We start from the raw sequence: 26,364 nt of genomic DNA, 5'->3' as shown, positions 1-26,364 counted from the left end.
TGATTGGGCTGTAAGTGGATAGGACAGAGTTTGTTCTCCCCAGCTGTGCAAATAAGTGCATTCTTATGAATTTGCTGTAGCAAGTCTAAACCAGAGTAATGACCTTTGACATGGGTTTCAGAAAGATTTTAGTTTGGAGATACTTTGTTGTAATAACAGAGGATATTCAAGTTATGGTCTTGAGGCCAAGGAACTTGTCTTTCCTCTGTGGATGTATTCTACTGATTGACTCACAAAGGAATGCTGACCAGTATGTATGACTTGTGGGAGGAGCTTGTTCCTTTAAAAACCTTTGTAGTCACAGAGAATTTCCCTCTCCATATCTTTGTGGAGGAGAGTAAAGCACTAGAGCTTATGAGAATGCATGCTATACTAGTGTGCTGTAATTCTTGCTATTTGGACTTCTGGGGAAGACGTCAGTTGTTCCCTTCTACTTGAAATCTCAGTAGAAACTGTAGAAATGAAGAGACTATTAAGAAGGTCTTTTCTCCACTGGTTCACATTAGAGAATTGCAGTTGAATTTTTGATCACAAGTGCATTGTTTAGCTGGTGTTTATCTTATTTCACATTGTGGGATCATCAAGCCTTTAAACAATATTCCTGGTACTGTTGTACTGATCTCTTGCATGCCTGGCACTTCTGAGAACTAACTCCTTTTGCATTGTTTTTTCTGAACAAGCAGAACTAACATGCATCTTAGAATATGTTGTATCCAAGAAAACTGGATGTGTTTTTGGTAATAGTGGGAAAACAGATGCTACTGGGGGAAAGAGGGAAGTCAAGGAAAATAACCCTTGCTGCCACTGTATTCTTTTGGGGTTCACTTTGAAGGTGATTGAAAAGGAAAGAGCTGAAAAAAGCCAGAAATTAGATGAACTGAAACGGAGTGGACACATTCTTTTGGATCAAATGGGAAAGGGTAAGCCACTTGGAGGTTTTTCTCTTTTGTGATTTAATCAGTTGAGTTGATGGGAAATAATATTGCAATACATTATCTCCAGTTAACTATCGCAAGTTATTCCTTCCCCATCCATTTTCTTTCCTTCATTAGTCATTTTTACTGTTACTAGTAGTTATGTGTTTTGTTTTTATTAAAGCTTTATAGAAAAGCAATATTATTATTCATTAATGTTCATGAGTTCATCTGCAGTCTTTTAAGGATTTTAAGAAATTATTTCTATTTCAGTAAAAATGTCAGTTACATGCTTTTGAAGAAGTGGTTTGATTTTAAGTAAAGGTTTTAAAATATAACTGCTATAGAGAAGTGAAAATTTTGAAGCCAAATTTAAGCTTGATACATATGTATCTCTTTTTTGATAGTTTTATCTATTTTTGTAAAAACTGTCAGTGTGTTTTTAATGACACAGTCGCAATTTATGGCTCAAAGGCAGGGGAGATGTCTCTATTATTGAGAAAATGATAGAAGGTTAATTAAAATACTTATCCATTGGGTCTTCTAATTGACATCCATGAAAGCTGAATGTTTAACCATTGACAAAATCTTGTATCATGTTGACAAAGCTCCATTAATGAAATGTGATCTCTATAAGGGAGATGTTCATATCATCTAGATGCAGTCTTTTAGATCTGCTATGCACTTGACTTCTGGTGAAGTTGCTATGACTGGTAGCGTCCAGACAGGAGAGAGGATGGTATCACTATCCTGCATACTGACCAGCATCCCTTTTGTGAAATGCTGATTTCCATTGGAAATGGAAATCTCTCAGCAATCGCATTTTTTGCAGCCAGATGCTTTGCATGTATGCCCCAATTACAGTGGGTGCCACTGCCCACTGAAGCTGATGGCTGAAAAGGTATTGTACGTTAATGTGAAAGTACACTTGTATTTGAAGAGAGGAAAGGTTAAATGCCTGTTAATGAAAATGTGTTGCAGTTAATATAATGATAATTTGTATAATCTTTGTAGAAGGTCTTCCTACAGTGGATATAAAATCTATGATGGAGAAAATTTTGTCAGGGTGGAAAGATGTGGTTCAAAGTCTAGAAGAAGTGGCCAGAAAGATAAAGTACCAGGAAGATATAAATGCTTATTTAAAGGAAATGAATGAGCTTGAGAAGACTTTACATGAGAAGGAAGACTGGCTTAAAAATGAGGCTTCTTCAGCATCCCAGTCCTCAGCAGTCCTGAAAGACTTATGTCAGGTAAGTCTGGCAAGACTTGTTAATTTTGTTTGGAAGCTGTCAGAAGCACAGGATGCCCCTGAGGAGCTTAGCTTAGTCAGTAAGATAACTCAATTTCTAAAGCATGAGGGCACCTGATTTGACTGGAAAATTTTGGTATCTCTGTCACAGAAGTACTTTAATGTTGTCACCCTAGTAACATGGGTAAGCTGTGATGCAGTAGTTTACTGAAGTCCTTGTGTTTACAGGGCAAGTGTGAATTTAGGTTTTGGTTTTAATCTCTTACAGAAGGAGTTAACTTATCTTATAAGCCTGAGTCCACAGGTGGAACATCTGAAAGCCACCTGCAAGACACTCACCTCTCAGCCTATGTCTCCAAGTTTCATTCAGGAGAACTTGAGTGGTTTTCTTGGTCACTTCAAGTTGACTTGTCAGAAGCTAGAGGAACGTCACAAACAGCTGAAAAAAGGTAAATAAATATAAATATGTATGTGAACATAAAGCCTCCTGCTTACTTGTGTTTCGGTTTTTTTTTTTTGCTTGTTCTGAGCTGACTGAAAGCTTGTTGAATTTCGGTAGAATTTTTGTATTGGTTATGCTAGGCATTGGGTCAAACTGACAAAATTATTGTATTTACAGTGAAGACTATTTCTATGGCCTCCTCTGTGCACAATTCAAAAATATATCATTCCATGGTGTTAAAAATGATTATGCAAGGATGCAACATTTCTGAAACTTTATTTAGCTACTTAGCAAGACATATTTAAGTGGATAATGTAGTTTGAAAATCTGTGTCTCTCTGGCATTTACAGAAATAAATAATTCTAGAAATGAAAAACAGAAGATTAGAAGAACCTTGTAAAATGGAAGTACGCATGTGAAATTTATTCTTTTTCATAGCTTTGAGCACATTAGTCATACATAATTCCTTTTGGAAATTTCATCTTTGAAGTGATTTGGAATCTGGCTTGCTTTTCAGGCAGTTCCTACTTGGGTTGTTGTTGCATTAAAAATTTCATTATGAGTATTCAAACCAGTCATGCTGGTTTCTAAAGGATTTTAAATGTAATGCATGAAATATGTAGTTCTGGTAATACTTTACAGCTGAATAGGAAGAGCACAGACCTGAAAGAGATTTTTTCCCTTGGTTTTTGTTTCAGAGGAATTTGAGGAAGTGTCTTATTAACAGCCCCAAATGGAAGAGCATTAGCACTGTATTCTGTGTCTAATAAAAATAGGCTCAATTACTAAATTGTTAGGTCATCTATATAACATGCTGCACCAGGCCTGCATACTTCAATTATATCCATGCAGAAAACTGTATGAATAAAGTATCTGTCAGCCATGTTCAAATTACAAGGGTATGCTTTCATTCTTACTGTGACCAGTTGATGTTTTATACCTGTTTGGAGTTCATGTTTTTGTAAGTGATTTTATTGGTATTGTATATTTTGGTAATTATACACCACATGGCAAAAATACTTTTTGTTTTTTTCTGCCATACATCACATGAGGTGTTATTGGTATACTTGAACCAGTTATTGCTTGGAAGAAACACTGTATATATTCTAGTATGTTAAATTTGTGTTTGTATATTTTTTTGAATGAGACAACCTGCAGAGAAATTATATTGCGGAAGAACAGAGGGAAATGTCAGTTCAGGGTTTCAGCAGTTTATTTACAGCATATTTTGAATTGCTGCAAGGTAAAAACTTCCAGAGCCACGTGACTAGTGGAAATAACTGGTGGTGTCACTTAGGCATTTGTGAACTTGGCAGGCTTTGACTGACAGAAAGCCAGCTCCTTTCATGGCTCTTCTTTTAACCTCTGAAAATTCCCTCATGGAGTCCTACTCAGTCCCATCTCCATGGGCATTTTTTTAATAGGAAATGACTCTCTTTTTTTGTCATTGGGAGGCTATGTTATCTATTTTCTTCTCCTTCAGGATTTGCTGCAGTTTAGTGACAGTGCACCTATATGCTTTTTATTAAATTTCTTTTCCCCCACCTTAAATTGATCCTGGCTTTTTGACAAAAGGAAGCTAGTTAACTCTGAGTCTCTCTGAAAATGCTGACTCATTTTTAAAAATGGTAGTACAGTAAGCTGTTGAAAAGCTACCTGGGGAGTCAGAACAAGGTTTAGATTAATTTTCACGTGGCAGTAACAAAATTGCTTGGGAATCCAAGGCCAGAGAATGTGCATACCACAGTACAGGACTTACAGGCAAAATCCTGTTTGCAGTTATTCCAGTTGGCTGTTTTCATTCTGAAATGCTGGTGAGGTGCTGCCTCCTGCCTGGAATTCCACAAAGGGCTGGATCAAACAAATTTTGAGATGTGGTTGAAGATAGCAAGCAGATACTCCATCCACACTTTAATTTCCTTTTTCCTGTTCCTATATAGTGGCTCTGTTCTGGCAACAGGCTGAAAGCTGCTATTTTTATGTTTGTTTGGGTAAATACGTAAAAAAATGTGAAAAAGCAATGAAAATACAAACCCTACTATTACACTATTATGTGTTTATATATATATATGTGCACACACGTATTTATAAATACAAGTTTATATAGCTTATAATAAACGTACACACTAAATATAGTGTGTGTATTTAATTTTATGTGTAACATATCTATTGTATAGGCTACACTGTGTTTTCTATATATAGTGGTATCTGTGTGTGTGTATTTGCAGATAAATATGTCTATTGCTTAAAAATGCAAAATACTAAATTGGGGCGGTTTGTATATTTTAAATACCATGGATTATTATTGATGTAGTAATATATAATTTAACTACTATTGATTCTACCAGCCCACCCACATGAATAGATTTAGGTGATTAAGTACATAAAATAAAGTCTGAAAATGGGATTGAGTTTGTACATTTTTGGGAGGTTGTAATTGTAAATTATTATATTCTATATAATATATTTGTATATTAGATATTTAATATTTTTTGAAGGAAAAACATTGCTAGGTCTTGGAAAGTTGATTATGTTCACATTTCCTGTGGTTTGGGTGTCTAGTGTATTTCCTTGCCTTGTATTTTGTTCCCTTGCTCTTTTCCATGGTACCAGAGGCAGAAAGCCAGCCGAGCCAGGAGTACGTGGAGTCCCTGCAGCAGCTGAAGCACACACTGAGTGAGCTGGAGGGCAAGCAGCACTCCCTGGCCAGCGGCCTGAGCGAGCCCAGCAAGGTGGAGAATGCCCTGCAGCAGGCAAAGGTAACTCACCTTCACACTGAAGCAGTGAGGAAGTTGCTCCATTACTCATCCTCTTCTCTCCTGCCTTGTTTCCAGTGGGGTGGATAACACTGCTCAGAGGGAAGGCAGGGAGGGGCATGAGGAAGAGAGAAACCCACTTTTGGGGATGGCTTGCTGGGTTATCAGGCTGCTGAGGGACATGTCTGGGCAAGGGCTGGGTGTCTCAGAGCCTCAAGACTTCATTGCTTCTATTTTTGCTTGTGCCACGAGACAGGGCTGGGACTGCTCAGCCAGGGGAAAAGAATGTCAGATGGCCTTTGGTCGCTTCCCCAGGCACTCCCTGGTGTGTACATATCTTCTGTGCTCAGGAGTTCCAAAATGGATTTTAGGGCCCCAAGAGCATCCCCTGCTAGCGGCTGGGTTGGATCAGGTTGGTGACCTGACCTAAGGTCCTCACTGCTCCTCAGAGAGGAAAACCAGGAGCTGAGATCTGCCCTTCCCTCCCCTGGGAGCTGCACCACAGGCATGCCTGTGCCTGGCCTGCTCGGGCTTTCTGTCCTTGGGAGGCCATGTCCCTGTGTGCAGCAGGGTGGGCTCTCTGACCCTGCTCTGCCCTCTGAAGGGGCTGTGGTGTGCAAGCTGATAACCCTCCCCTCCGAGCACTGGGTGAAGCCCATCCAGATGTGAGGGGTCTGCCTGCTTAGACTGTCTGGGGGTCAGCTGGTTACTGAACCCATCCTTCAGCCTGCTCAGCTGTTTGGAGAGAGTAACTACTTTTCTGGCCTCCAGATTGCCTTTCAAAAGGCAACAGTGCTTTTGAGCCATAAAGGTAATTGATACAAAAATTCTGTGCAGTAGAAACAGTATTTTTTTTTTCCTGTTGTGAGCCTATAAAGTAGGCAAAAATCTGTAGATGACAGTTGCTTTGCAAATACCAGTTACTAGGGCAGGGATGGACCTCTCTCCAGGGAGAGAATTGTGCATCTCCAGTACTTTTCCCTTTTTTTTTGGTTGGTTGGTTTGAAAAAACTCAATAAACAAATACTGCCCTACTACCCCACACATTCAAAAGCATGTATTTTTCACTGTGTGGTGGCCTAATAAGGCTGCAGGCGACACTGGAGGAGCTTTTGAGCTCTGGTTGCTGGGTGCAGAGGGGTTATATACTTCTCTATTTAGCAGAATGATGATTTTTAGAAGTCCAGTAAACAGAGGTGTTAGTGCTTTGGCTTTTTTTTGAACCAAAAGATTACAAGTAGCTTAGATTCTTTAGTTTTCTCTGTAGTGTTGCTTCTGTATTATTTAAATTTGCCAGAGATTTTCTGGCTCATATGCTATATGAATTGCAATGGCATTTAGCCTTTGGAGGGTTGTCTTTTCCTGACTTTGCCCAATTTTCTTCAGAGACTAATTACCGTGAAAGGACATACTATGCTAGTGTAGGTAATTTAAAGATTGTGACAAGAGAGGGAAGCAAACTGTAGATGAGGAGCTGTTTGTGGACCTTGGGATTGTCCAGCTCTCTCCACACTGTAGAAGGCACTGATAGATGCTTCATCTGTGTTCCCTTGCACAGAAAACCCTTGTTTGCTGAAAAATATCTTCCTCTTCCCAGTTTCATTGCTACCTCTCTACCTGTCTTAGAGGAAATGGGACACTTTCCAGGAAGAAAAATCATGATAAATATAAAGTAAATTTGAGAACATGAACATTTTAAAAAAGATTCTTCCTTGGTAAAAATACAGCAAAATATATATGCATACATCGTGCATGTACACATTAAATGTATATACTAGAAAGTTAAATCCATTAAATTAATAATTGTTTCATGTGTACATTGCAGATTTCTTTAAAGCAAATTTGAAGCAGGATAATCAGAATTATTAGTTCAATGCAATTAGTTCAATTAGTTCAATTATTAGTTCAATGCAATGGAAGCATTTTTATTATTATTGGCTTATACCTTCAGCTGTTATTTTTCATATTGGTAAATTAGCTCTTTCCAATCAAGTGACTCTATAAGAGCAATGTCATAGTGAATATATGCAGATGGTATCCTCCCTGTATCCCACCTGGAAAAAGTAGTTTTCGAAACTTGAGTATCCAGAGCTTTTTTTGCATCCATCTAGACATTATATTTTACTTTACAAAACTTGGAAGGATACAGTCAACCTGTTTACATGTGCTTTTAAACAATGAACAAACGTGTGGTAGTAGGGGGAATGAAAATACTGAGGTTCTGGTCTGTCTATATTGCATTTTCCTCTGTTAGTGCAGGGTAGCACAACCATTGCTTTGTTCCCTAAAGTGCCAGTTCTGCACATGAGAGGCTTTAGGTGCCTGGCTGTGTTTAGGTACCTGGCCAAGCTTTGCTACCCTTTCTGTAGTCTCTGCTGCTGCACCAGTAGAGCAGCTGAAGGTTCTGCTTCTTAAAAGGTTGCTTGAACATTTTTGCTGCAAATGATACTTCAAGTAACTGGAGTATCATTCTTCACTGAGTCTACCCTATGCACAATGAAACTTTCTATGTACTTGCACTAGTATCTAAGGAGGCTTTTATTTCTTCTTTGTTACAGACAATTTGTGAGACACTGGAAGCCCAGAAGCCCAGGGTAGATAAACTTGCTGAAGAAACAAAGGCTTTGGAGAAGCATGCATCTTCGGATATAAAAAACACCTACATGCAAGAGTTCAAGGATGTGCAGGGACACTGGGACAGGTTAAAGCTCAAGATTTCCAAGGACGTTAAACTACTGGAGGAAATTATGCCCAAGCTGAGAATATTTGAGGTAAAATGAAGGGATTTTTTTTTTTTTTGGTTGCATTACTCTGTTGCTTTAGAGACCTTTCTTTCTCTGTGTTCCTGCAGGAGTCCAGATGAAACTGATTGAGAAGTGGAATGTTGATCCACTAGTCTGGCAGGGGCTGAGAACATATATAGTATATTTGTAGCAGTGTAGAAGAAGACTTCTAATATGCCCAGGATATTATTTTGTCTTCTGACATAAATACTTTTCACTTTAGTGTCTCTCTCCTTCCGTACCAGAAGCAAAGGTTATGCTAAAGTCAAGGGCATGTCAGCTGTGCTGTTCATCCCACTAGGGGCTGATGCTTTTCACTGTGATTGGTGCCAGAGACTCTGCCTTACTAGCCCAAAAGGGTAATTCCATGCCTTCTACAGAAAACCTGCTCCTTCAAGTGGGGTTTTGGTCAACAGTAATGAAGAGTTAGTACAAGGAAGTTAAAAAAGGAAGTAAAGAAAATGTTAAGGTGTAGTTTCTTTTCCCGTTCTAACCATGGCCTCTGAAGTGACGGGAAGGACAGTTAAAAAATTAAGGTTGCTTAGCACTCTTACCTGTTTGATAAATATATACACATGCATATGAATTTCTGTAAGACAGAAAATCCCACTGTTTTAAAAATTAAGGGATTAAAAGTAAGGGTACATATGTGTTTAACCCATTGATAGAGGGGACAGATTAATGCTTAAGTAACTTAACTAAAGTGGACTCAATATTTACTGGTTAGATTGATTTCTTTGGGCTTAAGTCCCTTCTTTACATTATTTGTATCCTTCTGAGAGAGTTAAAAATAATGAAGATAAATATGAAAATATATTGTGATTTAGAACATGGCAATGTTATTGTGACCTAAAGGTTAAATAGGCAGTACCCATTCTTTAGTATCAGCTTGGATTTATAAGCTGATCACAGCAGTATAAAAGACCAATTACAGTGACATGGTTTTTCCCCAGAGTATTGTTTAACTAGACTTTAACTGAGTTTCATATTACTTTCCTGTTGCATTTTAAAATCTAAAAACCAAGAAGGTGCTTTAAAAATTACCTCATGAGGAAGATATATGTGCATTAGCTAAAAACCACGTATTTTCACATGCATTAAACATATTTTAATGTATGGATTTATTTACGTTCTTTTCCACTTAACAGAGGATGTATCATATCACACAATTTATAAACATAAACAACTGTCTGTGTGCACAGACTTCAGAACACTGGCATGCACACCACCACTTTTCCGAAAAAGTTTCTTTTGTTCTTGCTTTCCCATCCCTCTGAAACAGAAAATAGTTCCTTTATTTGATAGTGGGTTCAGACTTCAATTTGACTGTGGGTTTTAGTATTTTCACTTTTTAATTTTTTTTTATTTTAAGCCAGACAGGATCTTTAATTACTATTCAGTATAGACACATGTTTAGACTGAAATTTGTTACCAGTTCCAGGTAGTTGAGTTGCATGACGTTGCAGTGAAAGTTGGACAAGCCATACTGATTATGGTTTAGGAATAGTAAAAGCCTTAAGCCTTTTTTTTTTCTTTTTTTTTTTCTTTTTTCTTTTTAAACCACAAACTTGGAAGGAGTTATGGTAGGAGTAACAGATTGTAACTAAATGACAATTCAGAGTAGGTTCCCAATTAAGAGCAGAGTACACACCCATGTTCCCGTGAAATGTTTTACTTGGTGGAAAAATGCCTAAAGGGAAAAACGTGATCCTGCTCACAACCTGTTATTCACTATTTTTTTTTATTTTAGGACTTGAGCTGCTCCCAGCAGTGTGTGTGTGAGATCTGTGTGTATAAGCAGCATAGGTATGGTAGTCCAGTCTAGGCTAGTGAACATGTAAATAAAAGCCACGAACTAAATTATGAGTAGGGAGAAGAATTGCAGGGTTTCAGAGGAAAAATTTTTTTTTTTTTTTTTTTTTAAGCTGTACTACCTTGAGCATAAAAATAAAAGCTGTCCCTGCCCTCCCAGCCTCCTCTGCCTTGAATGTATTCAGGAATGTGTGTACTGTGCTTCTGCTTTTAGTCTGGTTCCTTCAAACCCATCCTACAATAGCTACTTGCAGCAGTCTGTGGGATGATGTGGAGCTGTGGAGCAGCTGTGAGTGAGGTGGTTTGTGCAGGAGCCCAGAAGAAATTAACTTCAAAGGCTTAGCCAAAGCCTTGGTAGTTACTTTCCAGCAACTGCCTCCTCAATAATTTTTGCCTGACTCTGAACTAATATAGAATATCCCACTATGCCTCATTTGCTTCCCAGCACTCTCTAGTCACACGTATTAGTTATTAAGCAGGACAGAATAAATATTCTGCATGTAAGCCTGCCTCAGTGTCCTTTGTACAACAACTTTTTATCAGGCCTGTTCTTCAAATGCAACTTTGTAGTTTACTTGATTATCTGTAGACACACTGGGCAGAACCTTTTTCACTCATCAGTTTTAGCAGCATTTTTCCTCCTAATATCTTGAATATGCAGAATTCTTCTTTCTGCACTTCAGTCATTTGAGTGGTCTGTGCATGCACCTACTTTCCTAAATCACAACTTTAACTATGTGCAGAATGGCTCTTGAGAACTGAAATTCTCTCTCATACTTAGCTGAGAGTAGGGTAGGTGTATGCAGTTTTAGCATAGCAGGCTTTTAGTTAGTAACCAGTTATTTGGTTTTTTCAGTCAAAGATGAAGTGCCCTATTCTCCATAGTTGTCCAAAGGGATGTTGGTACCACCAGGTATATGAAGCACTTACTGGTGAAAGGTACAGATTTTATGCCCAGGTGACTTTTGAATTGCTATGGAGAGGAGAGTGTTGAAGCAGTGCACTGCTTTGTGTCGATCTGAGAACAGAATTTGGTCCTGAGCAAGACGTTCAAAACTGTCCTGTTAACTTAAAAGGAAGTACAGAAGCTGAAAAGGAAATTATGGCAGAAGAAACAATGGAAGTAATTATCAAATAGTTGCTTTGTTAAGAATTGCTTTAGTAATATTAAACTATTATTATTAAGTAATTGAAAACAAAATAAATACCCACTGCTGATATCTGTTGACATATGGGAGTTATACTGTGTTTTCTTTTGAACTGTATTTTTAAGTACATAGTTCCTGTATTTTCTGAATGTTTGATAAAGCTGTCAGTGGCTGGACAATCATGTTATATTGTCTGATTTTTCATTTGGTACTAATCTCTACACAGATTTTTGTAGACTAGCACTATATAAATTAAAATGACAATCTGGAACAAGTTGAGTAAAAATGCTGTGGACAGCACTGGACACCACAGGATGTAACTTGTACTGCAGGAAAGATAGGTATGGCAGCCTTGGTGTATCAACCTGGTGCAGACATCAAACCAGAGACACAAGATTAGTTTGGAGAATGGCTGGGCAGAATCTCCTTGGCTAAGGCAGGAGCTGAAGCACCTGACTATTAAAGGGAAAAAAAAGTTAAGCTGGAGAGAAGAAAAATTTAAAAAAAATGTCAGTGTCAAACCACATGTCCTCCAAGGGCTATCTGCAGCTCTGTGCAAGTATTAGTTTAATGTTTCTTTCTTTTTCCTAAATCACCTTTAAAACCTGACATTTCCCCAAAAAACACTCCTCATGTTTAGGTTTTTTTTTAAAAAAAAAACAATGTAAATATTTTCATTTTAACAGTGGGCAGACAGGTGAACAATGATTATGATATCCTTGTTAGTTTGAGCATGACTGATGAGCAGATCTGCCTGTGAGTCTTGCTGCTTAGGTGGCTCCTCTGTTATTTGTGATGTGGCAGAGGCTCCCCCAAGCTGACAACAAATGCATTAGTGACATGAACTGGGAGCAATGTTTTACTGGGAATCTGTAATACTGATGTGGTGGGAAAAATAGACAAGGCTCATTTTATCGGTTTTGCACCTTGTATTTTCTGGAAGCAATTTCTTTATCTTGTATTCTCTGTTATCGTACCTCTAGTAATGTATGGCTTGCTGTGTCTTTGATTATGTATCACTTTCAGATCTTTTAAATCTACTGCATGGCTGTACATCATGTGGTTTTTATAGGAGTGAACAATTTAAGATTCAGCACATTTGATCTTTGTTTCTGCTGGCAATAAATTTTAAAAACTCATCCTGGAGAAGGGAAGGCACTCTGTAAGGAAGACCTTATAGCAGCATTCCAGCACCTAAAGAGACCCTGCTAGAGAGATTAGGGAGAACTTTTTACATGGGCATGTGGGGATAGGACAAGGGACAATGGCTCTAAACTGAAAGGGGATGGGTTTAGATTGGACATTAGGAAGAAATTCTTTACCATTAGGATGGTGATGCCCTGGAACATTTGGATGGGGTCTAGTGAAAGATGGCTTTGTCTGTGGCTGGTGGGTTGGAACTGGATGATCTTTAAGGTCCTTTTCATCCCAAACCATTCCATGATGAGGATATTCATGTCTAAAAATTGTGAGCTCTTGTACATCAACAACCTATACTGATTATTTGACCATTGATAATTATTTACCTGTGCAATGCAGGAGCATTTACTTAATTAAACTTCTGTAGGCTTAGTTTGTGTTTCAGCATGTTATTTAAATGGGAGTCTGATTGAGTAATCCCACTTAATTCCCTTCAGCTACTTATGTAAATAGATTATTGTAGGAAAGCTAAATTAGTTATGTGATAAAATGCCTTGTCAAATGGCACCCTTTATAAATACATATTTTTTTACATTAAGCCGTGGTTCACTGTTAAGCCTCCTGGGGTCTGTTTTCTGGAAAATGGTTTTCAGGCTAATCATCTGCAGGAAATTCCCCCAAAATGGAAAAGGAATGAAGAAAATGTCATGACTTTGACCTCTAATGGTAGCATTGATCTAAAAATAAACATGAATGTAGACTAATGGGTTTTCATTAGTGTAGACATATTTTGAGAAACAGTGGGTAACACATTGATCTTGAAAAAATGGTTAGAGGTTTTTAAGAAAATGAAGTGTATGCTTCTCTGTGACAGGCACAGTAGAAGGTGAAGCTGATGAGCTGTTCTATAATGGTGATTGTGTCAGGATAAATAGATGCCATCTATTAAAAACTCCAAACAAATAGTCAAAAAATGTTGATTAAAAGAAGTCTGGCTGTATTAATAAAAAATGTCAACCACATGAGTTAGGTGAATCAGGGGAAGGAAAATCCCTCTCTGTGCTCTAAGTTTGTCTTGGTTTTGTTTGTAAGGATGGTTTGCAACATCCATGATTGCATGGGAGGGAGATGACAATGCTTCTGTCTCCCTTTTTCTAATCCTTACCTCATTGTGGTATATAAGGCAATTGCCAATTTTTAGATAATTCTAAAGTTGTGTGTGTGTTTACTTTTTTTCCCCCCAAGAGTTGCTCTGGTGAGTACAGTAGCTGCTATTGGCCTTAAACAGCTAGGCTATTTTTTTTTTAATTTTAGTGATTAGTCTGATCCTCTGTCATTTTTTCCTTTTATGTCTGTCTCAGCTATGCAAATAACTTTCCCAGCATAGTTTCTACCTGTCATGTATGTTCAGCATTATCCACTCCTCCATATATATATATTTATATATATTTATATGGCACTCTCTTTTCCTTGGGAAGGCGGTTTGTCTTTCAAACAAGTGTGGTGGAAACAGTCATGCATAGTTTTTATCATGGTTTTTAGGCATATTCCCATCCTTCAGCCAGGTCCTTCATGTGAAGAGTAACCACATACTTCCTGAAGCCATGCTCTCCTCCTTACCTGATCCTGTGCTGCTGTGTGACAGATAGCCTGGAACAGTGCAGCATCACTTAAACCGTGCTGTGCTGGATGGAAGAATCACTATTGGGAATTTAAGATTTGGTATAAATTCGAGGACAGAGAAATTTGGGACAACCCTCTTCCCCCTGAAAACCACAACAAAACAAACCCAAAAATTAAACCAGAGTTGGTCTGATTCAAAACCAGGACAATGCCAGCAGCTTGTAGAATATGCTTTGCAAGCTGTTAAAAGTTGAAATGCAATAGCCATGCATTCATCTTGACATTATATCAACTGTTCCTTACTATATTTGATTTAGACTGACTCAAAGGTTGTTCAGAAGTGGATGGATGGTGTGAAAGACTTCTTAATGACAGAAAAGGCTGTTCAAGGGGATACTGAAGGACTACAAAGGCAACTTGACCAGTGCACAGTGAGTTTTGCTTTTACGAGAAATCTTTTGAAATAACAAGTAGCATGGCTGCTTTGTTATTTTTCTTGTATTATTAAGTACTGTCCGTACCATATTCCCTAAAGCCCACCAGAAATAGAGTGCTATCTTTCTTCAGGGCACATTTTGGTTGGTTTCTTTTGTGTAGCTACATTATTTTGTGCTTTTCAAAGGTCTTCACTTCTTCACTGTATTTACAAATACTTACCTACAAGTTGGCATTATCTCCTCTTCAAAAGGTTTATATATTTTTCCTTTTTTTTTTTTTTTTTTTTTTTTTTTTTTTTTTTTTTTTTTTTTTTATTGTGGAATAGAATATGTAGGTGAAAAGTGCTTTCTGCATTAAACTTCCAAGAGCAGTAAAAATAAGAAGCAAAAAACTCTGATGAAAGTCCTAAAGTTTAGAATTGTATCTGTCTTACAAGGGGGATTCCTGGCTAGTCAGTGGCACATAATGATCACAGTTATGTACAATTTCATCTTACAGTTAGTAATTAACAATGTACCTTCAAATGTTTGTTTCCAGGAGAAGAATATAAATTGAGGTACACCAGGAGCAGCAGAAGAGTAGTTAGTGCATGTAATCTTCAAACTTGTGGTGTTCTGGTGTTGGCATTTGGTATATGAAAATGTTTATGCTGTGTATGACAAGCTGTACTTTGTTCTTTAGTTGTATAGTTCTGATGTTTTGAATCACTGAAGGATTGTTTTACGCAGTCTGGTAATGAACACAGAATTTATCTGCTCCTAAAAAGTTTTGTGGAATAATTAAAAGTTGCAAAATTATTGATACAATTTTAAATTAATGTAATGTCTTGCTAAAGAACAACATTCATTTTCTCTGATGTGTGTTCAGATGTTCATCAATGAAATGGAGACAATTGAACCATCACTGAAAGAGATGAAAGAAGCAGAGGCTGCATTAAGAGCTCAGCCTATTGCAAGCATTAATACTTGGACAAAGTCTAGGCTAGTAGACTGCCAGACTCAGTGGGAGAAACTGAGCAAACAGGTGAGTTCTCCACATGCTCCTGGTGCTTGCTTGTTACTGCAGCTGTCTGGTTGTGTGGCATGGGGAGGATGGTGAAGAGGTGAAGCAGTGTAATGGTGAAAACATCCTCAGTGGGATGAGGATGTTTTACTTGTTCCACTGTCAAAGTGGCTGAAGTCTAACTTGAATACACATTTCTTGGTACCTAACTGGAAGGAGCATGGTAAACTCTTTAATTGTTTGTAATTAAAAATTAATTTCTTCACTTTGCTTTATGCTGCTCTTTCTGGGGAGTGTGGGAGGAAGGCCTGACTTTTTTTTTTGTTGTTTCTGAAGTCTGGAATGTTTTTCTGTCCCTGTATAATCTTTGTCTGCTTCCAAGCAGATTTGAAAAAGAAAAGGCTATAAATAGGGTACCACTCCAGTGTATTTAGTTGTTTCTTTTGGGTGGAAGCTTTCTGCTGTCTGTAGAAACATACTTCTTTTGTTGCAATTCCTGATGAAAACTGGTGTTGGAGAGCCTTGCTGTTGACATAGAAACTGGGTTGTGGAAAAAAGTGAGACCTGAAGAGTGTTTTATTGCTCTGTATAAAGATATATCTAACTATGTTATACTTGTTATCAGAAGAGTATTTTATTCTGTCTAACTTCTTCCAAGGATTGTTAACAAGCAATGAGGGGGAAAAAAAAAGTCATATTCCTCCTTCCCTCATCTCTAGATTTTTGTTGATTTGCTAAAAAGGGTTCAGAAGTTTCTGTGTGTGTGTAAAGTGTTTTGTTAATTCAAAAAGCCTGAAACTATTTTGGTAGTAAAATGTTTTAACAAAGACTTGTGGTTTTTCACATATACAAGGACATTTAAGTAACAAAGCTGCCATTTCTTTTCCCACCATGGATTCTAGATCATTAGTCAGAAAAATCGCCTGTCTGAAAGTCAGGAAAAAGCTGTAAATCTGAAGAAGGATTTGGCAGAGATGCAAGAGTGGATGACCCAAGCTGAAGAAGAATATTTGGAGAAAGATTTTGAATACAAGTCCCCTGAAGAGCTAGAGAATGCAGTAGAGGAAATGAAGGTCAGCATTACCAGCTCATTGTAGAGGCCTGATTAAAGAGAAACAAAATTTTATGGCTTTGGGGGTTGACCTTTTATGGAATTATTTTTGTGGAAAGGAGCTCAGGTCATGGCAAGATTAATGGTATTTTTCATCTTTGTTTTGTGGAATTTCTGATTTTTAAAGCACAAACTATAAAAGCAGATGTTCTATTTGGCCATGAGGGGTAGTGATGTAATAATAAATAACAGCTTGCCCAGCTGTTGAGTCAGACTTATGTATAGCATGTTAAACACTAAGAATACGGTAAATTACTGCAGGAGACAAAACTTGAGAAAAGTAATAGTATCATCTTTTATTTCTGTCTAAATCAATGTTTGTGAAAACATTCTTCTGCTTCTAGCTCTTGGACCTCATTTTCTTGTCCCTTAAATATTGTAACTCCACATTTATAAAATCACTTTAAAACGTGTGTTGTAAGGTTATCATGTGTTCAGCATCTGTTGCAAACAGCAATTTTTTTAATATCCTGAGCTGGAAGAGATCCACAAGGATCAGTGAGTGATATTGGTCCCTGCTTCTCTAGTTTTGGCTCTGGTGGCCAAATAAATGCAGAGGAAGGAGGTATTTTTATCTCATTATAATATTGTCAATTGAATAGATAATTTTTTGGTGTATATGTAGAGAATAAATAATTCTCTGCTTTTTAATCTGAGAGTTCTGTCATATCTTTGTAAATGTTAATGTAAATGTTAACTTTTTTAATGTGTATCCACTATACTGTTACTTGATCAACCATAAAAAAGAATTTTCTCCTGTACAAGTGCTTTGACAAAGCTATTTGAAGTTTTGAATTGTTCTTTTTGAAGGGGTTTTCTGAAGCAGTCCTTAACACGTGTTTTAATATGTTCATGTCCTTTGAAGCCATTTGAGACCACATAGTCTGACAGCTGACTGAACACAAGCCAAGGAAAGAAAGAACCTTCTTTTCATTGGCAAATCTGTGAGACTTTGAGTACATTTACCTTTGTCAAATCCAGATTATATTATGCATATTATGACAGTTATATCAGTGAGCCTGTAAGCTTATTGTAGCACTTACAATTCTCCTTTCATTTGCAGTAACAATATTATCCTGGGACTACTTTTAGGACTGGGAAAGAGCACTCTCTGAATTTGGTGTGTTTTTGCATATGGTTTTAAGTTTGCCAATTCTCCTCTCATTTGAACAGAGAGTGGAACTCCTGCTGACATTTGAAGGAATAGGTTTAGGATAAGGCTGGGTGGTTTTTGAAAATCCTGCCATAAAATGTTTCCAAAGTTTTCTGTTATCTTCCCTTCTATTAACTGGCTTTTTTAAAAAATTGCCTTAGATTTAGAAGACATCGTGAAATATATATACAAAAAATATGCTGAATTCTATTCTAAAGTGCAATGCTTTGTATATCAGAGGTATTTCAACTTAATAAAACTGTTCTTGAAACTTCAAAAGAAAGACATGGGACAGTTTCTGTTTCTGGAGGCTTCTGTTTGTCTCAGCAGGGAGACTTAGACTGGTCTGCCTGATCTGTCTTCCAGCTGTCCTTCTTGCTCTCCTCAATTCTGGTTAAGGCAAAATTTGACAAGTGATAATACAGTTTCTTTGGACCTGTGTGTTGGGAGTTGTACTGTACTTATCCTGTATATATGTTGCCAGGCTCCTCTGAGTGTAGTTAGATTGAAGGAATTCTTCTAGCTGTCCTTTTTGTGTTTTCCTGTAGCACACCCAACAGCTGTGGGGAAGCTTCCAGCTTTGTATTTGCGTGTGTCCTGAGTAATTATATCATCTTTCCTGGATAACTTTGGAAGATAGTTACTGAGCTCTGTGACTCATAACTTCTGTGAATTCACCCTGCCTTTTTCTTCCTCATACACTTGCTTTTAGCAAGTGTCTCTTTTTTTCTTTTTCCTTCTGGTTATTTTGTTTTTCCTATTTGTATGATAGCATAGAAATAGTCCTGAACTTAATTTTCTTTTTTTTGCTTTGAGTCATGATTTTTTAACTGGACAAACTATAAATGGTAAATATATCTGTATGCTTGATAAAACAGCATCTTTCAACACTTGCTAACATGATCTGAATTCCATGTAAGCTTGGGCCATATTTTGCTGTGCTCAGGTCCAAGAATACATTGGCAGCAAGACCTCCAATGTGAAACTGCTGATCTTCGGTTTGAGTAGTGAGTAGCTGAGTGTAAGTCAATTGAAGGCTGATCATGTAATGTGTTTTTTTGACAGAGAGCGAAGGAGGATGTGTTGCAGAAGGAGGTGAGGGTGAAGATTCTCAAAGACAACATCAAGATGTTGGCCACCAAAGTGCCGTCCAGCGGTCAGGACCTGGCGACCGAGTTGAATGTTGTGCTGGAGAACTACCAGCTACTGTGCAATCGGATCCGGGGGAAATGCCACACTTTGGAGGTAAGAATGATAGCTCTCTGCTTAGTAATATGTGTTCAATATCTGTTACTGCTGATCTGGTTGAGGGTATCAAGTCTGCCCTCAGTAAATTTGGGGATGACACAAAGTTGGGTGGGAGTGTTGGTCTGCTGGAGGGTAGGAAGGCTTTGCAGAGGGATCTGGATGGGCTGGTTTGGTGGGCTGAAGCCAACTGTAAGAGGTTCAACAAGACCAAGTGCCAGGTGCTACACTTGGGTCATAACAACCCCATGCAGTGCTACAGGCTGGGGGAAGAGTGGCTGGAAAAATGCCCAGTGAAAAAGGACCTGGGGGTGCTGATACACACCCATGGAATGTGAGCCAGCAGTGTGTCCTGGTGGCTCAGAATGGCATTGTGGCATGTGTTAGAAATAGTGTGGCCAGCAGGACTAGGGAGATGATTGTACCTCTGCACTGCTGAGGCCACACTTTGAGTGCTTTGTTGGGTTCTGGGCCTCTCACTACAAGAAGGACATTGAGGTGCTGAAGAGGGCAGCAAAGCTGGTGAAGCGTCTGGAGCACAGGTACTATGAGGAGCAGCTGAGGGAGCTGGGGGTGTTTAGCCTGGAGAAAAAGAGGCTTAGAAGTGACCTTATTGCTCTCTACAACTCCCTGAAAGAAGGCTGTATCTGGGTGGGGGTTGGCCTCTTCTCTGAGGCAACCAGTTAAGGATGAGAGGACAGCCTCAAGCTGCACCAGAGGAGGTTTAGGTTAGATGTTGGGAGGAATTTCTTCACAGAAAGGATGATTAGACACTGGAATGGGCTGCCCAGGGAGGTGGTGGAGTCACTGTCTTGGAGGTGTTTAAGGCAAGACTGGATGTGGCACTGAGTGCTGTGGTCTTGTTCCATGGTGGTGTTTGGTCATAGGTTGGGCTTGATGATCTCTCAGGTCTTTTGCAATCTGATTCTGTGATTCTGTAAAATGAAAATAGGTGGCAGAAGAAGAGAATGGAGAAGGACACTGAAAATGTCTAAGTGCAGTAGCTTCAACATAAATGTATTTCACTCCTTTCCAAGATTATTTTCCCTTGAGATGGTATCTTTGGAATCCATCAAACACCATTTAACTTTGTTTTCATAATTGTATTGTATTCAATCCTTCTGCAAATAAGGAAACTTGTCTCACAGATCTGTTGCTCATCTGTGTGTCTTACAAAATGGCAAAAAGGAACTTAGAGAAATTAAAGGTTGACATCCAGTAACAATTAGAACATATGATTATGGTCTGGGGTAGGGTGTGTGTGTCCTGTCTTTCAGGAGGAGCAGATGCATTTTGTTATGCTCTTATGTAATTCTATGAGCTATGTCAGAGATAGTTTTAGCACGAGTATAGAGACTACTATGCTTATTTCTCTGTAGCTTCCTGATATAGCTGCAGGTTTTTCTATCTAGAACATACTGTACCGTGGCATATTTTTAATTATTTTCTACTTGTCTTTTTTAGATGAATTTCTCAGAAAGATGTCTTTAAGTTGCTCATAGGATATATGAGCTGTGCCTGGCATTCTAGGCTCATTTTTTGCTTTTCTATTGCTCCTAGGAAGTGTGGTCCTGTTGGATTGAGCTGCTTCAGTATCTTGATTTAGAAACAGCTTGGCTAAACAATCTGGAAGAAAGGGTGCAAATGACAGGAAATCTGCCCGATAAATTGGATACTGTCAATGATGCTCTTGAGGTATTATAATGATCTATCAGATGAGTAACTTTTCAGATAGCTCTGTTAAAAAAAAAAAAAAAAATTCTGCACTTCAGTAGCATGCTGAAATATTCTGATTGTATACATTAAATGAGTATGGCTGAGTATTCTGATGCTATACATTAAATGATCATATTACTTTGAATTGGAAATGGATATTTGTGATATCCTCCTCCAAAAGTGGGCTTTCACTGTATGTGATAGTGCCATACTTGGTACTGTGATAAAATTGTATGCTCTCTGCTGGTCTGTGTAAATTTCTTAATTCCTTCCAGTGCTATAGTGGTATGAAATTATGTGAATAGGCAAGAAGTGCTGTAAAGTTTAATTATCTAAAGTAAAATCACCTCTGTATTTGCCTGCTCTTGTGAATTAGCCATAACTAATTTATGCTTTTACAGCACTCTTAAGACAGTTGAAGCATTAAGCTTGTGTATGCGACCAGATTTCCATCTCCGAAAATACAGTAATATTTAGTGTCTTGACCTTTAAAAAACTTTCTCTGCTTATTAGTCCCTGGAATCAGTCTTGCGTCACCCAGCTGATAATCGAACCCAGATTCGGGAACTTGGGCAGACCTTGATTGATGGAGGGATTCTTGATGACATCATCAGTGAAAAATTGGAAGCTTTCAATGCCCGCTATGAGGAATTGAGTCACTTGGTAAGAGCTTGGGGTTAAGGTTGAAGATGACTGGATTTTTCAGCTCAAGTCTGAAATGATTCTTGTTAGCTGAATTCAAAGATGCAAGACTGCAACACAGGAAAATAATAAAAAGTGTCAGTGTTGTCAGCTGTTTTCAATTTGTAGAAATGTCCAAAGAGCAAGGTGCTTTTCTTTTTTTCATTACTTGAGTCAAGTTTTGTTTTGCAAGCTTGCACTGCAGGGATGCCCTGGTATTTTTTCAGGTAATTTTGACAAGAAGGAAATTCCAAACTCAAGGAACAGTTCAATAACTGAGGTTAATATTGCCTTGCCACTGCCATAAATACTCCTTATTTTGTCACTAACTGTAAAAATGAGGAGCATAAGTGACATTTTCACTCTTAGAAATAGCTAGGAATAAGTCACACTGAAATAAAGAACAGAAGGAAGACATTCTTCTCATGAGTCATCTATCAGGTTGTCCTCTTCCTCTTCTCCTAGTTCAGTCTGGTCTTCTATAGATTTAATAAGTAGAGGAAGACCACCTGTATTTCAGGTAGCACTGGTTTGTAACTTATGTTCTGTATCCTGGTAATACAGACCTCTGCCAAATTGTAGAATGGGAATTTCTTTCTGTCATTGATGAAATCTTATAACGGAGGGGAATTTTGGTTCATCATTCATTACAGTAAGCCACATGAATGCAGTGCCCTCAGCTGGGGGCAGTGTGCTGTCATTTAAGTTAGCATTGACTACTGTTTTTTGTTACAGCAGTCCTTTATTGCCATATAAAAACCTGTTTGCTTTGGCAGCTGCAGCACTGGCCCACTGGGCTGTTGTCGACTCCCTACATCTGTGTGTGTGTGCACATGCGCTGGTCTGTGTATGTGCAGATGGTGGGGAATTTGTGTTCCCATGCAGGTGGTGACATTTCAGATGCTGTTGCAGGAAGAGGCAATAAAGGGGAAAAACTGTGTACTTCGGTTTCAACAGTATAACAGAATGAATTTATTGTTTTGAAAGGAAATGTGAACATTAGCGTATCAAACAACGTTGATCTGTGGTGTAATGCAACGTTCCTGATTCCCATTGAATAGCTAGTTTTTGAAGTTGGTATGATTTTATCAGAATACTTTATTCCTGAGGTGATAAGAGAGACATGTTTTCACAATCTTCTATGTATCTAGCAGGAGAACTTTCCTTCTATTCCACTCTGTCAGTTACTGTTTCAGAAGCCACAGTAAGCTTCAAAAATGAGTGCTTTCTAGGATGCTTTTTAGTCAGTCCTCCAGGCATAGGATTTTTTTTGGGTATCTCCTGTCTTTTTTTGAGGAAGTCTACTACAATTTGTATTGAATTACAGCTCCATCTTGTCTCACCTTTCTGTCCTGCTCAGGCGGTGAGCCGACAGATTGCCTTGGAACAACAGCTTCAGACCATGCGAGAAACCGACCACATGTTGCAGGTCTTGCAGGAAAGTTTGGGAGATCTGGATAGACAGCTGACATCTTACCTGACTGATAGGATAGATGCCTTTCAGATGCCCCAGGAGGCCCAGGTATTTCCATATAGCTCTTCACTACAAAATTTTTGGAAATATTTCATGATAGTGCTCACCTTAGACTTAGTAATTAATTTCAGTCCTGTGCTGGTGCATTAGGTGTTATCTTTGGTAATATGGAGTGTTTCCTTTTTTTAAGAAGGTTTTATTGAATAATAGCAGCTTTCAATTTAGCAAGCTGTCACCAAAGACAGAATATTTAAAATAAACCCGGTGGTGTTTAAGTTTTACAGAGTAGATTTATTTCTGGTGGGTGGTAAGCAAACTTCTCTTCTCTCTCTGCAAGCAATTTTGTAACGTATTTTTCCCGTTTCTATGACATGGCAGAAAATTCAAGCTGAGATTGCAGCTCATGAATCCACCTTAGAGGAGCTGAAGAAAAGTGCTCGCTCTTTTCCTCCTGCTTCTCCTGAATGCAGGTCTCCCCGTGGTGGAACTCAGCTGGATGCTTTGCAGGTAAAGACATGAGAGTTGCACTTACACACTGCTCTGTCAGGCTGCAAATTGTTTGGTGCAGTCAGCTGAACCTCAGGAGACAGCAGTGTGTGCTTTTGTGTGCTTTCATAAGGAAACCAGCAGCCCTAGATGAATTGAACAAGGAAGCTTAAATTTTACAAGTGTCATGAGATAAATGCTGAAAGTCAGAAAGTCTCTGTATTTGAGTAGAATGGATATTTTCAAAGCGTGTGATACAGAATTACATCTCTCTTGCACCTCAGGTAGAGATTAGGAGTAGTTGATGGCAATGCTATTTGCGAAGCCAAAATTCCATATATATTGAGTTGTGGTGACATGATGGGTTATAATTTGTGATAGGACATGCTTTAAATGTTACCTTTTGAAGTGCAGGTACTAATTTAAAACAATCTTTCAACATAATATTCATTAAAACAGAGAAAGCTCCGGGAGGTATGTACAAAGTATCAGCTTTTCCAGAAACCAGCCAATTTCGAGCAGCGCATGTTAGATTGCAAGCGGGTGTTGGATGGTGTAAAAGCAGAACTTCATGTCTTGGATGTTAAAGATACTGACCCAGATGTAATCCAAGCTCACTTGGAAAAGTGCATGGTATGTATGCAATGTTCACCACTCATGTTTGGGTGTGCTTCTTTCTTGTTGCTTAAACTCTTGCCTGAGGAAATTTTGCTTAAAGTCTTCATGGAACTATTGCAACTAATTGGAAAGTGCAAACAGAGCACTTGATAACCAAAAGCCTCATATTGTAGGTGAGAACATGGACACAGAAGTTGTAGACTGTTGATCATTGATGTGGTAGAGCAGCTAAGTTTATAAAAACTCCCTTCCCTGGTTCATCCCCATGTTCTGGAGAAGCGTCACAGTCATTAGTATTTGAACACAGCAAATACTCTACATAAGTTCATAATGTTAGCCTCAGAGTAAAGGCTGTTAAATTATTGATCTAATTTGTTTTTGAAAATAAAAACTACAATAAAGTATAGAACATCAGGAGTTTGGAATCTTCTTGTCAGATACAACTATTAATCCATAGCTCAGAGTTTAAGTGCAATTTGATCTTAAAATCCCCAAATGAAGCAAAGTCTGAAAAAAATCTGTACTACAAATTGATCACCAGTATACATACTTGTGTTTTTTTAGAAACTCTATAAGACCCTCAGTGAGGTGAAATTGGAAGTTGAAACTGTTATCAAGACAGGAAGGCAAATTGTACAGAAGCAACAGACAGATAATCCCAAAGGGATGGATGAGCAACTGACAGCATTGAAATTTCTTTACAATGACTTGGGGGCACAGGTAAGAAAAATAAATATACATATATAATTTCCCTTCTTTTTTGTCAACGGTGTTTTAAGTTTGATTCTAAAGCTGGTAGTATGTAGGCTAGTTGCTGCACCCAGGAGCAGTCAGTGGAGAGTTTAAAGATTACACATAACCTCCCTGGAGGAGAGGTAGCCTTGAAGGAAGGAAGGTTCACAGAACTTTCTTTGCTCTGGCAAAGCTGATCTGTCATTCACTGAAGTCCTACAAGATAATTTACGGTCAGATTGTCATGTGAGAAGTGTGGGTCAGTGTGAGGTTTTTTTTGGAGGCATTATGATAGTTTTGAATTGTAATCCATCTAAATGGTTGCTTTCAGTATCAAATAGAAAATGAAGGCAAACCTGTATTTCCCGTGAATGGCATTAAATATTACATAATTTTCATATTAGTTAAATAGTTACTTATCAAAATGAGGTATTTAAAAATGGTTAAGCCCTTAGGGGAAAGGTGGGACTTTGTTTCTACCTAAATTATGACAGAATCCCAAGTGGATTTATGTCTGTTCAGTTCTCCATGAATGAAACTGTGGGTAAAGGGTCAGATTAAGGTATTGGTGTATCTTGAAATGAGTCCTATTTTGGAATATTTTGCAGTTGTAAAGTTGAGAACATTCAGGAAGTTGTGGATTCTAGAAAGCATGTAGACAAAAGGCTATGCAAGGATAGAAAGGCAGAGTTATTTGCAGTATAATGTTTTGATTTTTTTTTTTGAGCTGACAACAGAGCACAATTTTTCAAAATGTCAGTTGATTCTGACTACTGAGCTTGGACTTATTCTCAAGTGTGTGTTAAAATTAGACCAGACTAATTGTGTAACCAATGTGAAATACAAATGATTATACTGCAGCAACTTTCATGTCAATTTTACTGATATGTTTTTAAGGGCAGACTAGATTTTCAGTGAAAATTTCCTTTACAGCTTTCCGCTAGCAGGCCTTTCAAATTACTAGGAGGACTTGAATTTTATGTGTGAGTGACTGACTGGATTCTACATTTTCTTGAGTTTCAGTTAAAGGATCATAATAAAGTGGTAAACATCAGCCTGGTGATTGCTAGCTGTAAATAAATTGGAATGCAGGTTTCTTCATCTCCTTTAAGTGTATCTTAGTTTAAAATGATATATATATATTCTGTGTTGTATAGTAAGATACAGGTGTTTATAAATGAACTTACTTTTTAGGGTCCTTCCTTAAAGCAAGACAGTTTTAAGATGCAAGACAGTTTTATCTATTTAGGTGGATAATTTAGCTGGCTAGCACTTTTGGGTTTGCTAGCTTTTAAAATCTAGTTTTGGTGTCTTTTTTCCCTGTTAATTTTATTTTTGTAGGTAACAGAAGGAAAACAAGACCTCGAAAGAGCAACCCAGCTGGCACGCAGAATGAGGAAAGAGTCTGCCTCTCTGTCAGAGTGGCTGGCTACCACTGAAGCTGAGCTTGTGCAGAAGTCCACTTCAGAGAGCTTGCTTTCTGATCTAGATTCAGAAATTGGCTGGGCCAAAGTAAGCATGCTTACTAAGCATTTGTAGAACAAATTTCTGACATTATGGTGATACTATGTAGATGTGACTGTGAATTTAAATCCCTGTAACTTGTTCCTAAATCTCCCACATCCTGAAATTTTAGTAGGCTCAGTAGTTCATATTCAGTACCTTACTGAGTCTGATCTGTTTCATCTCAGGCATCTTGGTTCAACCTTAATCAACCAGTGAAATATTTAAGATATTACTACGTGTTTGGTATTAATAGATACTTAAAATTTACTGTATCTCTCACACATCTCTTAAGTGTAATATTCTTAAAATTATCAGCAAATATAATTGTGGACTGG

At 38.1% G+C, this 26,364-nt stretch overlaps 1 protein-coding gene across 4 annotated transcripts in view; it reads left to right on the top strand.

The window, feature by feature from the left end:
- The window catches only part of UTRN (utrophin), a 352,485-nt gene that overhangs the window by 95,403 nt on the left and 230,718 nt on the right, over positions 1-26,364 (top strand). For all 4 annotated transcript variants that reach the window (XM_085055625.1, XM_085055626.1, XM_085055624.1 and 1 more), the window contains 16 exons: positions 833-920; positions 1,929-2,164; positions 2,432-2,612; positions 5,219-5,364; positions 7,920-8,132; positions 14,185-14,298; positions 15,173-15,328; positions 16,210-16,380; positions 18,637-18,816; positions 20,377-20,511; positions 21,046-21,195; positions 22,574-22,735; positions 23,066-23,194; positions 23,633-23,806; positions 24,356-24,511; positions 25,865-26,035. In XM_085055625.1, coding sequence (XP_084911751.1) covers positions 833-920; positions 1,929-2,164; positions 2,432-2,612; positions 5,219-5,364; positions 7,920-8,132; positions 14,185-14,298; positions 15,173-15,328; positions 16,210-16,380; positions 18,637-18,816; positions 20,377-20,511; positions 21,046-21,195; positions 22,574-22,735; positions 23,066-23,194; positions 23,633-23,806; positions 24,356-24,511; positions 25,865-26,035 — 2,562 coding nt within the window. The remainder of the gene's footprint in view (positions 1-832; positions 921-1,928; positions 2,165-2,431; positions 2,613-5,218; positions 5,365-7,919; positions 8,133-14,184; positions 14,299-15,172; positions 15,329-16,209; positions 16,381-18,636; positions 18,817-20,376; positions 20,512-21,045; positions 21,196-22,573; positions 22,736-23,065; positions 23,195-23,632; positions 23,807-24,355; positions 24,512-25,864; positions 26,036-26,364) is intronic.

Source organism: Lichenostomus cassidix, chromosome 3, assembly GCF_008360975.1.
Source record: "Lichenostomus cassidix isolate B80296 chromosome 3, HeHo_3.0, whole genome shotgun sequence".
Classification (NCBI taxonomy): domain Eukaryota; kingdom Metazoa; phylum Chordata; class Aves; order Passeriformes; family Meliphagidae; genus Lichenostomus; species Lichenostomus cassidix.
The sequence above is the reverse complement of the archived record's forward strand: the minus strand, read 5'-3'. Positions and strand labels throughout refer to the sequence as shown.